The sequence below is a fragment of the Sceloporus occidentalis genome, unplaced genomic scaffold (genome assembly GCF_023333645.1).
Source record: "Sceloporus occidentalis isolate IW3139 unplaced genomic scaffold, rSceOcc1.0.p SCAF_1, whole genome shotgun sequence".
Lineage (NCBI taxonomy): Eukaryota > Metazoa > Chordata > Lepidosauria > Squamata > Phrynosomatidae > Sceloporus > Sceloporus occidentalis.
Genome location: NW_028316981.1, coordinates 83,685,388 through 83,698,515, shown reverse-complemented (window position 1 = coordinate 83,698,515; position 13,128 = coordinate 83,685,388). Strand labels below are relative to the sequence as shown.

Below are 13,128 nucleotides of genomic sequence, written 5' to 3'. Positions count from 1 at the left end.
CTAGATGTTCACAGACTCTCTGTTTAATGATCTGCTCAAAAATCTTTCCTGGTATTGATGTCAGACTAACTGGACGATAATTGTTGGGATCCTCTTTTTTCCCTTTTTGAAGATGGGAACAACATTTGCCCTCCTCCAGTCTGCTGGGACTTCTCCTGTTCTCCAGGAGTTCTCAAAGATTATACTTTCAAGCAAACTTAGCAACTGTAAGTAGTCCATGAAAGAAAATGAAATATCCAGAGTTTTGGTGCTGTCTTATTTTATGACTATCTTCCCATCTTGGAAATTCACCAAACCATCTTCCACAAGCAAATACAGTGGTCCTTCCACATTCACTGGAGTTAGGGATGAAGGACCCCCGTGAATGTGGAAAAAACACAATTTTTAAAAAAAATCACTGTTCTTTTTATCTAAGAACACCTCTCTAGGTCATCCAGTGCAACTCTGTGGTCAACATATGCTAGAAGTTGATCATAGAATCATGCTGGAGAACATGCTTTCTCTAGGAACTTCTAGGTTCTCCAGCACAACTTTATGGTCAACTTCTGGCAGAGTTGGGCTGGAGGACCTAGAGATTCCTAAAGAGAACATATTAATCAAAAACGCAAATAATCAAATTCGCAAAAGTCAAATCTGCAAATACAGAGGGCCAACTGTAAACCAAATACCTGGTGGTCAGGTTTCATGGGGCACAGGCTTTTAGAGTTGCCAAAGTATTTTCACATTCATATTTGCTGTCTGTCTTGATGGTATTGTTATCTGTATCAGCCTCCTTTGGACACCAGAATACAATTAAACTGTGTAGTGACTACCCAGGTATTTGACAAATTTGCCCAACATTTTCCAAAACTTTAGTCAATACTACTTGATTCTGAATTGCAAGATGCACCTTGACTTTTATTGACTATATTCTTGGACTTCCGGTCATTGGTACCATAGAAATAAAGTGACATTTAAAAACCCAGTTTTGACTTCTCCTTTCCCCCATGAAAACCAGTTTGTTCCTGCCTTTTGAGATACTATATAGTTGGGTTTTTTCTTCTTCGTTTTTTTCCTTTCTGAACATCTGTCACAAGTCAGACTTATGAGGACAATTCCCACAAATAGTTCAAGGGTTTCAAAATTGGAGATGAAGAGAAGGTGATCCATCCCGCTCAGCCAGTAAAGCTTGTCTTGATTACTTTGATGTAACAACACTTGAAAGCTCCTATTCTTTGAAACTAATTTAAACACATTGAATTGTTGAAAGATTAAAAACCGCAGTCAGCTAATTACACTCACTCTCATCTCTTATTCAGCAAATGAATCACTTTTCATTACCACTTAGCTGAAGTACATGAATTTCTGCCTAATTAGAAATGTTGTAGATGGAGCATTAGCAAGGCTGGAGTGGGTCAAGATATCTTGGCTGCTTTATTTTTAATTCCTAACAGTAGAGTCAGATAGGAAAGGCAGGAGATAAAAAGTCATTAAACAATTTTAAATTATTTATAAAAATTACTTTGCCCAAATTATAATTATTCCCCCCAACCGCTTTCACAAACGTCAAATGGAATGAAAAGAGAGGCAGCCCCAACATTGTTTTTAATGAACAGTTTAATGTTATGTATAACAGAACATTATGAATACAATGGAAATAAAGTTTTATCAATTTAATAATAATAATAATAAATATCCAACATAAGAAAAGGGAAGGCAATAAAGTTTCATACCTAGAATATAGTACTTATTCTCAATAGCAGCCCCGGCTTTGTGAATATAAACTGAACCTCTGCATTCCATAAACTGAACCTCCACGTTCCAGACTAAAAATCATGATGCATGTGTGAATCTAAAGGCTGACTTATATCAGAAGGGAGGGAAAGCCTTTAATTCATTCATTTGTTTCTTTTATTTTCATTAATTCATAAAATCTGACTGCTACAGGTTTCCTTTAATAATATATATTTATATTTATATTTATTTAACTCCTTTCTATTGAATTCCGCAATTGCTAAGGCCATATTTACATAAGAGAAGTGAAGTCACCAGATGAATAAAATCTAGAATCCAGTACTGTTGGATTAACAAAAGAAATCAATGGTGATTACTGGTAACTTAAAAGATATGGGTCTTCTTTCTTTTCTTTTGTAAAGTTGCAAGAAAACTATAATAAATATTTTTGCCTTTTGACTGTCTGCAGGTATGTAAATGGGCTAGGGTATGCCAATTACAACTGAAGCAGGACTGAAGAAAAGCCACCCCAAATCAAATCCAAACCATATATATATTTTCTAGAGTTCTCTGAAAGGAAACCACACAGCAGCTCCAGATGACATTACTACCACTTCTGCATAGGCTCTTATAGCACAAAGAGGCAGGAAGTCCCCCACAAACCTATTCATCGGCAAATTGCTTGAAGAAATCTACAATAAAAATCTGGATAAGTATAGGTGTGTTGCTGGAAGAGTAGCAAAAGTATATATACATTCGAGGTCCCTCTGAATTAGCCATAATCACATATGTAAGCCATTTTTGGACAAAAATATATATATATTCTTATAAAAAATTGATCAGCATACTTTGACTTCAAATTTGACTCACTGGTAGGAAAAGGAATGGATCTAATTATGATAAACAGATTCCAGGAGAGGGGAAAAAGAGACAGAAATCAAGTATAAAATTAGATTCACACAGATTATTCCAGCCCACAAAATTTTGGGCATTCCAGAAGTTTCAAAGTTAAAACTGGTTCTGCCATCCAGAAAGGCTTTTGTCTTGTTCCAAAACAAGGCCTTGTCATTGCAATGTCAAACATCTGACTCACTGGAAGAACCTTTATTCATCAAACCTTCAACAAAAGCAGTTTCAGCGTGTATAAAACGACCTTTGGGGTTTTTTTTAAAATGTGGATTCTTTAAAAGTAAGCAATAAAAGAAAAGAAAAAGCATTTGATCAGCATTTCCCACCCTTATCCCAGCTTTATTTGTGCAGCTAAAATCCTTCATTGAATCTGATTAGTTTACAATCTTTATTTGCTAAAATTGGCAAAATTTGCAAAGGCATCTTGCTTCGGTTGCACAGTCCCAGGAGTCATGGAGGCTGCCACAGCTATATTAGGAACACTCATGCCCATCGTACCTGACAAACCCATTCCAGAAGCTGGCACTGCCATGTTCACATTCATTCCCATCATGCCCTGATTCATCATAGGTGTGCTTCCCATGGAAGCCATGCCCATTGTGCCAGTCATCACCGTAGGCATTCCCATCCCTACAGAAATGGGTCCTCCCATCAGTGGATTTGCCGGAGGTCGAACAGGCATCATGCTGGGTGGTGAGTTGAGGCTCATGGTTGCAAAATTCTGAGACATCACATTCATAGGTTGTTGCATATCTACAGGGGGAAAAATGTTAAGTTTTCTTTCCTTTTCCCTTATTTAATGGCTTGGAGATGTGATAAAACACATTTGGACTGATGCCCAATCCTTAACACATCTATACGCCTGCCTGTTATGGTTCACACAATTTTTAATTCCCACAGTCCCCTTTCCTTCAACTCCCTGCCACTCTCTCCCACACCTTTCCTCTAGAATTTGGCCCTCCAGATGTTCTGGTCTACTTGAAGTAAGGTGTTACCTGTATGCTGATGATACTCTACCTGTATGCTCTATCATTCCTTTCCACCTAATTCCAAGGAAGCTGTTTCTGTCCTAAAGTGGTGTCTGGCTGCTGTAATGGACTGGGTGAAGGAAAGCTTAATCCAGACAAGACAGAGGTGGTCCTGGTTAGTCGAAACACAGATCCGGGAATAGGGATTCAGCCTGTGTTAGATGGGGATACACTCCCCCTGAAAACTCAGGTTTGTAGTTTGGTGGTACTTCTGGATTCAGCGCTGAGCCTGGTAGCCCGCGTATTGGTAGTGACCAGGAGTGCTTTTGCACAGGTAAAACATGCGTGCACCTGTTCCTGGAGAAGTCAGATCTGGTCACAATAGTACATGCCCTGGTTACGTCCTGTTTGGATTACTGTAATGGTCTTTACGTGGGGCTGCCTTTGAAAAGTGCTTAGAAACTTCAGCTGGTTCAAAGAGCTGCAGCCAGGCTGTTAACTGGAACTGGCTACAGAGAGCATACAACTTCCTTATTGCAACAGCTCCATTGGCAGCCAGTTCATTTCCGGGCACAATTCAAAGTGCTGGTTTTGACCTATAAAGCCCTATAAAGTTTGGGGTCCAGGCTACTTGAAGGACCATATCTCCCTGTACAAGCCCCCCAGAGTATTGAGATCATCATGAGAGGCCCTTCTCTCTGTCTTACCACTCTCTAAGGCACATTTGGTGGGAACAAGAGACAGGGCCTTTTAAGTGGGTGCTCCCAAGCTTTGGAACTCCCTCCCTAGAGAGGCTGGGATGGCTCCATCCCTGCTATCCTTCCGATGCCAGGTAAAGACATTTTTGTGCAGTCAGGCCTTTTCAGCTGATAAGGACTGGGTTTTTAATGTTGTGCTATATAAATTTTAATGGTTTGTATTTTTAACATGTTATATTTCAACTTATAAATGTTAAAATTGTTATTTTGTATTTATATATTTTAATGTTATATTATTTTTAAATTGTATTGTTTTATACTTCTTGTTTGCTGCCTTGTGTCCCTATACTGGGAGAAAGGTGGGGTATGGACAGGTTGCTCACCTGTAACAGTATTTCTTCGAGCGGTCATCTGCAAATTCACACAAATGGGTTTTTACTGTGCCTGCGCAGTTATCTCGGAAACTTCTAGAATCTCTAGGCAAAACTTAGTTTGCAACTACAGTCCAAAACATCTGGAGGGCCAAATGTCATCCATACTTGCTCTAGATAATACAATTCAGGTTCTACAATTAGATGGCTATGTCATATTTCTAGATTTGTGTAAACTGAAACTCAAAATCAAATGCTTTCACAATTTCATATGAAACAGAAACACAATGAATTTTGCCATAGGTCCATCTTGTCCACCACTGCTCACTTTGACTGGTAGCAGCTATTCATGGTCTTAGACATATGAATCTTTCTCATCACTATTTGCTCATTTCACTAGAAAATGGATCAGATAATTTAAGATGGAAAAATCACAAACTAATGCTGAGTTCTGGCACCTCCCAACAGTTTCTTTCTCTGCATAATACACTTTGGTTATAGAAAAGAGAAAATCTATGGAAGCTGAAGTTATCTATGGGTGGTGATATTTTTTTAGAACACAGCTTGATCATGAATACTTTAAGAAACACATAACCACATACCCCATCCCCCTTTACAAATCCTGCAGAGAAAGAATGATAGCATAGGTGGTTACTTACTCTGTTGTTGAATCATTGTGTTCAGTGATGGTTGCTGTGGCTTAGAAGGTTGCATACCAGGAACTAAATTGTCCAAACTGATATTAACACTGGGATCTGACCAAGTGGATGGCAGGGTTTTGCCTATATTTTTGGGGACAATCTCTGCACCCAGGTTATAAAGTTGATTGGGTTTCTGCATCATTGGGTTGGCATTTTGCAAAGGCTAGAAGTGTCAATGAGACAGACAGAAAGAGATCTTGACAGTTATGCTATTCACTGCTGACTGTATTTTACAGTCAATTTATACAGTCACCACGAAGAGAAACAGATGGGATATTCGTGCTTATTTAAGAGAAACAAAAAAGTCAGAGTTGAAGTTCATGCAAATAAAGGGTTCAAGATCATCTCTTTAGTATTTTACCTGTCAACTGGTAGCTTGCTAGCACTGTGTCAAGACTAGTTAACTCAAAAGTGTTCCATTCCTTCCTTCCACCCACAAATATTATCTTCCCCTGACTCCCCGACTCAGAATCTATTTTGGTTTTAGAGTTTGAAAAATTAGTAGTGGACTTTAGCAAATCAAAAAAACCTGGCTTTCGATAGTAAATTATTCCACAACTGGAAGAAATCCTTTGTAAAATGGTCTGTCAGAAACAAGTCACCATTTACCCCTGTGCTGCCAATCAAATTTGAGACCTACAATATGTTAAAGAGCTCTTGAATTACCTAAGGCATTCTCTTTCTTAATTTAGTTAAATCTTGAAGAGTGACCATTGAAGCAAAAGAGACAAGAAAGCATCTGAGATCTACAGAAAAGATGCTTTAAGGAAGGAGTCTGTCAAACCTATTTGGCACAACCTTCTGCATGGAGAGAATGGTCATTAAGATACGACAGAACAGCATCATACCTGGGATCTTGACATAGGTAGATTAATGCTGACAGTGTTAGAACCCATCATGGAAAAATTCATGCTTTGGGAAGAGGTCATGGTGGCTTGGGAGGCACCCATCAAATCAAAGAGGTCAGCAGCATTTGAAGCAGCTGGAGGCTGGCCAAGGCTCTGCTGAGCAGATCCACTAAAGAGCTCAACAGCTGGCTGAGCAGGCCCACCAAAGAGCTCTCCAGACGCAGCAGCAGGGCTTGGAGAGGCTTGGTTGAAGGCACTCCAGTCACCAAACTCTCCATTCCCACTTGTAGCTGTGCCTGGGGAGGAAAAAGAAAGATAAGGGACTTTGTGAAAGGCACACAACAAATGCCCCAGTCCATGAACTGAAACAAATGAGAGACGATGTGTGTCCATCCAGATTAACGTCGGCAGGTATAATCTCCATCTGGACATTACTCTTCCTCATGAATATTCCAACAATTTTAGCAGGATAGCAAAGAAAATGAGAAACACCCTTACCAGCACTAGACGGTAGAGTAATATTTCACTTGAGGACTTGTTATGACTGGAACACAAGATATCCTAACAACCAAACCTACAGGTCCAAATAAACTTCCAGTAAAAAAGAATGTGGAGGGCACAAGGCAGATGAGAAGTTCAGTATTTGAACTGCCAATATCCAAAAAAAAAGGAAGCCCAAGGCAGAACAACAAGCATTAATTCACTGATGCTTTCAATCAATCACTGTAAACAAGCTTGGTTTCGCAGTCATAAAAACAACAATTTTTTCAAACTCATTTGATTATGTATAAATTACTTGCTGTACAAAGAGTTATTAAACATGTATAGCTAAGTGGCATAATAATAAAATCACAGGCTTTCAACTTCAGCTGCCTCTGGGTGTTTATCTCACCTCTACTGAGCTTGTTGACAGCATTCTGTAGTATTTATTTAGTGCTCTATGGGTGCTTTGATAAATACACACTCAAAGCTCGCATAAGCTCTCAAATCTTTATACAGCAGGTTCACAGAGATCTGCAAGATATGCAATTCCTTTCTCTTGTATAATTGGACTCTAGCAGAGTTTCCATATTTTTAAGAATAAAACATTTTATTTGAGTAAAACCTGCAATCAAAAACTGCCATCAGTCAATCAATCAATCAATCAATCGATGACTGTGACGTTTGCTCTTTTATTTTTTAAGACGAAGTATCCATTGGTACAATCATCTATTTCTAGCCAATGGTGACTACTGAACATCTGAGGCACATGTAACAAACATGTTTGTCTAGTTTGAAAAGTTTACTATTTTGGAATAATGCATATGTATGTATGAACACAACCCAGCTTTGTTAGTTACACAGGTGAAGATCCTGTAATTAACATTTCATAGTTCAACAGTCCAGACAGAAAGGGAAAAAATCAGGATTTTTAATCAATCATTACTGAACAATTGATGAGTTTTTTCTTATTTAAGTGAGAAAAGAAAGACTTGGGAAAAGTAAGGTCAGACAGATGAGACCCCACTGATTTCAGAATAATCTGGCCTGTACAGCTTGCTAGGAATTAGTCATGTACAAACTTACCTATTACCTGGAATTTAACTTGCCTGATCTTAAAGATGTTGCAATAATTTACACCTCATGTCAATAATTCTTAAAGCTACCTGAGCACCTGGGTATAAAACCTTTATTTTAATTAACTTTACCTCTACAGTTGGATTAAAATTTAAGCAAGAAAGAGCATGGAGAGAAAAGAAGATCCACACATCTCTACAACCCACTTTAATGCAAGTAGTGAGCTGAAACTCATTAGCTTAGGGCCAAACTGAAACATTTGCTTTGATCTCCCTTACAAAAGGGACATTATTGGGAGTATTTCAATTAGTACTGCCTATTAAAAATTTAAGCACACTTAAAGTATTCCTGATGGATAAGTAAATGCTGAATATGCTGATTCTCCAGTTACTGGACACTAATATCAAGCAACTGAATGTAAAGGAAGTGGGGAAAATGGAGAGGTGTTTGTTACCACTCTTTGGGGAACTTTATCAAAGATGATTAATCAACAAAGATTTCTGGGGGGGGGGCGTTATTGTTCGAGAATGATTAATCATTGCTGTCTGCTTGCATAATAGTGATTGGTATAGATTAATCATACTAATACTGATAAAGTAATATTATCAAATTAGACTGCATTATTTGCATAATAAGATTCAAGCACCACAAACCCCTACTTTCATTAAATTGTGAAAACTGGGCAGAACAGTTCAACTTAAAAGTATTTACGGGCACAGGTATCAAATCAGGTCAGACCATCTCTACATAGTACATTTGATTACAGGGGGGCAACAAAACAAAACAAAGTACAATACTATGCTTTCCTCGAAACCATGCACATGGTTGCAGAAGATATTTTTCCAGGCTGGGGTTCATTTAGATAATGTAGCAATTATTACAGCCGTATGACAAGAAAACCAGAGAAGACGATAATTCAGGGCCAATCATAACATTTGCATAAGCTTCTTCACCCCTGCAAGGGCCTCTTAATGTTAAGTTTTTATGCTTTCTCTCCCCCCTGGGCAATTTCTCATTTTCATGGAAGTTAAAATAAATAAATACACACAAATTAGCAATTTCCCTCCCCTACTCTTTCCTTTGCCATGACGTACATGTGCCTAAAGCAAGTAATCTTTTTTAAAAAGCGGAGCCATCATCTAAAACAGGACTGAGTGCCCATGTTACTACATATGTGTGTATTTATGTGCCTTCAAGTCACCTGTTGATTTATGGAGAGGCTATGAATTTAATAGTTTTCTTAGGCAAGGAACACTCAAGAAGTGGTTTTGCCAGTCCCTTTCTCTAAAAAGCAGTGGGCACTTGGTATCACTGGGGTTTGGTTCCAGGACCTCCTGTGGATGCCGAAACATGGCACAATGAAATGGTGTCCCTTACTTAAAATGGCAAAAACAAGGTCTGCTTTTGGAATTTATATATTTTTTGAATATCTTCAAACCATGGATGCTTGAATCCATGGATACTGAGTGCCAGCTGAATAGTCTACAGCAGATGGTATCTTGTGGTGGTCTCCTATCCAACTACTAGCTTAGCGTCCAAGATCAGACAGAATCTGGTGCCTTTAAGGTATTTATACAAAGGTTATTGCCTCTTGTAAGTGTTAAGAGATACTGCTGAGTGACTTCTAAACTTTTCAGTTTAGAACTGCTCTTCCAAAAAAGAGTGTCAAACATTTCATACCAGCATTTGGGGGGGGGGGGGGTGTTGCTACCACCAATCTGCAGGAATGGTGTTCCAAAGCAGGAGTACAATTAAAGATAGTCCATACATACAAACTTGTTTTCCTCCAGTGGTTTTCCAATTTTACAATAAAAACTTTCAAACTAATCATGAACAAAGAATTAAAAGTATTGGTGTATAAAAATATTCAACACATTTCACTGCAGCCACCTGCAAAACTGTTGAGAAATCAGTTAAACTACACCAGACTTTTAAGTTAAACTATATTGCCTTGGGTCTTGCATAAGGAGAGAGGTAAGATATAAATTGCTATGTGGCCATGTTCTAAAAGAATTTCTTCCTTATGTTTCACCAGCATCTGTGGCTGGCATTTTCAGAGAATGCTTGCCTGGAAAAAGGTGTGTGTGTGTGTGTGTGTGTGTGTGTGTGTGTGCGCACGCACGCACGCACACACACACACACACATACTGTGTGAGCCTGGGAATGCAGGAGTGATTTGCGTGTGTATTGTTCACTTGCTGATGGCAGGCCTCAGGCTGGGAGGCTAATGCAAAAGAGGATTAGTGTCTGCTAATTGGTGATCATTATCTGCTGGGAAAGCCCCTGACTCTGAGTGGTTTCCCATTTGCATTTGCTGAGTCCTTATTTTGCTATTCCTCAGGACTGGTAGCCAAATTTTGTTCACTTTAAGGGTTTCTTCTTTCCGGTTGAAATTATCCAGATGTTTGTGGATTTCAATGGCTTCCCTGTGCATCCTGACCTGGTAGTGGTTGGCATGGTCCAGAACTTCAATGTTTTCAAACAGTATTTTATGCCCAGGATGGTTTGTGGCATGTTCTGCTACTGCTGATTTTTCTGGCTGGCCCAGTCTGCAGTGTCTCTCGTGTTCCTTGATTCTTGTTTGCACACTGTGTTTGGTGGTCCCTATGTAGACTTGTCTGCAGCTGCATGGTATGCGGTTAACTCCTGTGGCTGTGAGAAGGTCTCTCTGGTCCTTGGCTGAGTGAAGCATTTGCTGGATTTTTTTTCCCTGTCATTGGTTTGAAAACCATTTGACGGTTGTGCTTCCACACCACTTTGCCTATTCTGTCTGTGACTCCTTTAATGTATGGTAAAAGTACCTTCCCTTTTGGTGGCTGCTTGTCTTCACTTCTCTGGGTTTTCCTGGGCCTGGTATCCCTTCTGATGTCTGAGCTGGAATAACCATTAGCCTGTAGAGCCCGGTCCAGGTGCTTCAGTTCATCTTCCAAGAAGTGGGGTTCAGATGCGTTTTGCCCGGTCTACCAGTGTTTTGATTGTGCTTCTTTTTTTATCCTTTTTCCACTCATCCACTCATCCAACAGATTTTTCCAGAAGACATCACAGCCCTGTTCAAACATTGCCTCACCACAAGCTATTTCCAATGGGACAATGGATTCTACGAACAGAGAGATAGGGTAGCAATGGGAAGCCCTCTAAGCCTGTGATAGCAAACTTTTACATGGAACACTTTGAAAAGCAAGCCTTGGAAACAGCACCGAAAAAGCCCACAACTTGGTTCCGATACGTGGATGACACTTTCACCATTTGGAGCCATGGAGAAAAAGACGTGGCTGCGTTCCTGAACCATCTGAACAACATCTACCCCAACATCCAATTCACTATGGGAAAAGAAAAGGAAGGAACCCTGCCATTTTTGGATGTCCTTGTCATCTGCAAACCTAACCAACATTTGGGTCAATCAGTATATCGAAAACTCACACATACAGGCAGATACCTGCACAAGAACTCCAACCATCACCCAGGACAAAAAAGAAGCACAATCAAAACACTGGTAGACCGGACAAAACACATCTGTGAACCCCACTTCTTGGAAGATGAACTGAAGCACCTGGACCGGGCTCTACAGGCTAATGGTTATTCCAGCTCAGGTATCAAAAGGGCTGCCAGGCCCAGGAAAACCCAGAGAAGTGAAGACAAGCAGCAACCAAAAAGGGAAGGTACTTTTACCATACATCAAAGGAGTCACAGACAGAATAGGCAAAGTGGTGAGGAAGCACAACCTTCAAATGGTTTACAAACCGATGACGGAAAAAAAAAATCCAGCAAATGCTTCACTCAACCAAGGACCAGAGACACCCTCTCACAGCCACAGGAGTTTACCGCATACCATGCAGCTGCGGACAAGTCTACATAGGGACCACCAAACGCAGTGTGCAGACAAGAATCAAGGAACACGAGAGACACTGCAGACTGGGCCAGCCAGAAAAATCAGCAGTAGCAGAACATGCCACAAACTATCCTGGGCATAAAATACTGTTTGAAAACACTGATGTTCTGGACCATGCCAACCACTACCATGTCAGGATGCACAGGGAAGCCATTGAAATCCACAAACATCTGGATAATTTCAACCGGAAAGAAACCCTTAAAGTGAACAAAATTTGGCTACCAGTCCTGAAGAATAGCAAAATAAGGACACAGCAAATGCAAATGGGAAACCACTCAGAGTCAGGGGCTTTCCCAGCAGATAATGATCACCAATTAGCAGACACTAATCCTCTTTTGCATTAGCCTCCCAGCCTGAAGCCTGCCATCAGCAACTGAAGAATACACGTGCAAATCACTCCTGCATTCCCAGGCTCACACAGTGTGTGTGTGTGTGTGTGCGCGCACACACACACACACACACCCTTTTCCAGGCAAGCATTCTCTGAAGATGCCAGCCACAGATGCTGGCGAAACATCAGGAAGAAATTCTTCTACAACATGGCCACACAGTCCGGAAAGCCCATAAAAAACAATATATGAAAAAACCTGATAGCCCTGGGTCTCCTCAACAGAGAAAGACACATAATTAGCATTTGCTAAGACAATCGTACAGTCAGACTCAGGAAGTGAACAGATACCTGTCAGAAAATACTGTTTTGGGGGAATGAAATTATTTGCACCAATATGACATCAGACCTATTTGATGTTCTGTCTAATAAATATAGAGATTTCTCAGTTCAAAATGGCAAATCATGGCAGAAACTTTCTGGACACATTGAGAGGAAAACAATAAGCTTAAATCTTGTTAGCCCACACCTCCAGGAAGATTTGTGTTTCTGAACAGTAGGATGGAAATACAGCATGCCCGCTCCATACATGGGTGCACCATACGTGACTTCCACTTTACGGGGATGCTGCGCTGCAATGTATTGAATGGGGCTCAAGTTTACCCGGTATTTGCCTTACGCGGGGTGGGGGGTGGGGTCTGGAATGGATCCCCACGTAAGGCATGGCTCTACTGTAGTTTAGGGAGAGGCCAACTAATACATTAGAAATAAATGGTACACTGTAAGAAGGACAGAGCAGCCCAGAATTAATAATCTTCTGAAGTGGTATATGAGAGAGTGAGAGCAATTGAGCGCAGGACTGGATCCACAGTGGGTTGAATAGTACAACTGAATACTTGAAATTAAAGCAGCTGCACCTTTGCCATGCTATACAACTATATTTCTTTATCACATTCACAGATACAATATATTGTAAGCTTCTTTGTCGTGTGTGAATCAGGTGACACTGGGTCTTCTTGATAGGTTATAAGGAACCAGCAACATTTCAGGCTGAGTGAAGTGGGTTAAAAGATCAAAAGAAAAATTTTCTATTAAAAATAAGAAGCTGAGAGTCAACCATGGAGGAGTGGGCTTCTTTTCTCCTCT

At 40.1% G+C, this 13,128-nt stretch overlaps 1 protein-coding gene across 2 annotated transcripts in view; it reads right to left on the bottom strand.

Annotated features, from left to right (window-relative positions):
• Window positions 1-1,578: 1,578 nt before the first annotated feature.
• Window positions 1,579-13,128, bottom strand: part of CLINT1 (clathrin interactor 1) — a 100,083-nt gene continuing 88,533 nt past the window's right edge. Inside the window, exons 10-12 of one of the 2 annotated variants that reach the window (XM_089527714.1) lie at window positions 6,209-6,504; window positions 5,319-5,523; window positions 1,579-3,375 (exon numbers count right to left, since the gene is read on the bottom strand). In XM_089527714.1, the coding sequence (XP_089383840.1) occupies window positions 3,011-3,375; window positions 5,319-5,523; window positions 6,209-6,504 (866 nt within the window). In that variant the 3' untranslated portion in view covers window positions 1,579-3,010. Of the gene's footprint in view, window positions 3,376-4,632; window positions 4,833-5,318; window positions 5,524-6,208; window positions 6,505-13,128 lie in introns of those variants that run through there. The other variant, XM_089527724.1, reaches the window with a different exon arrangement.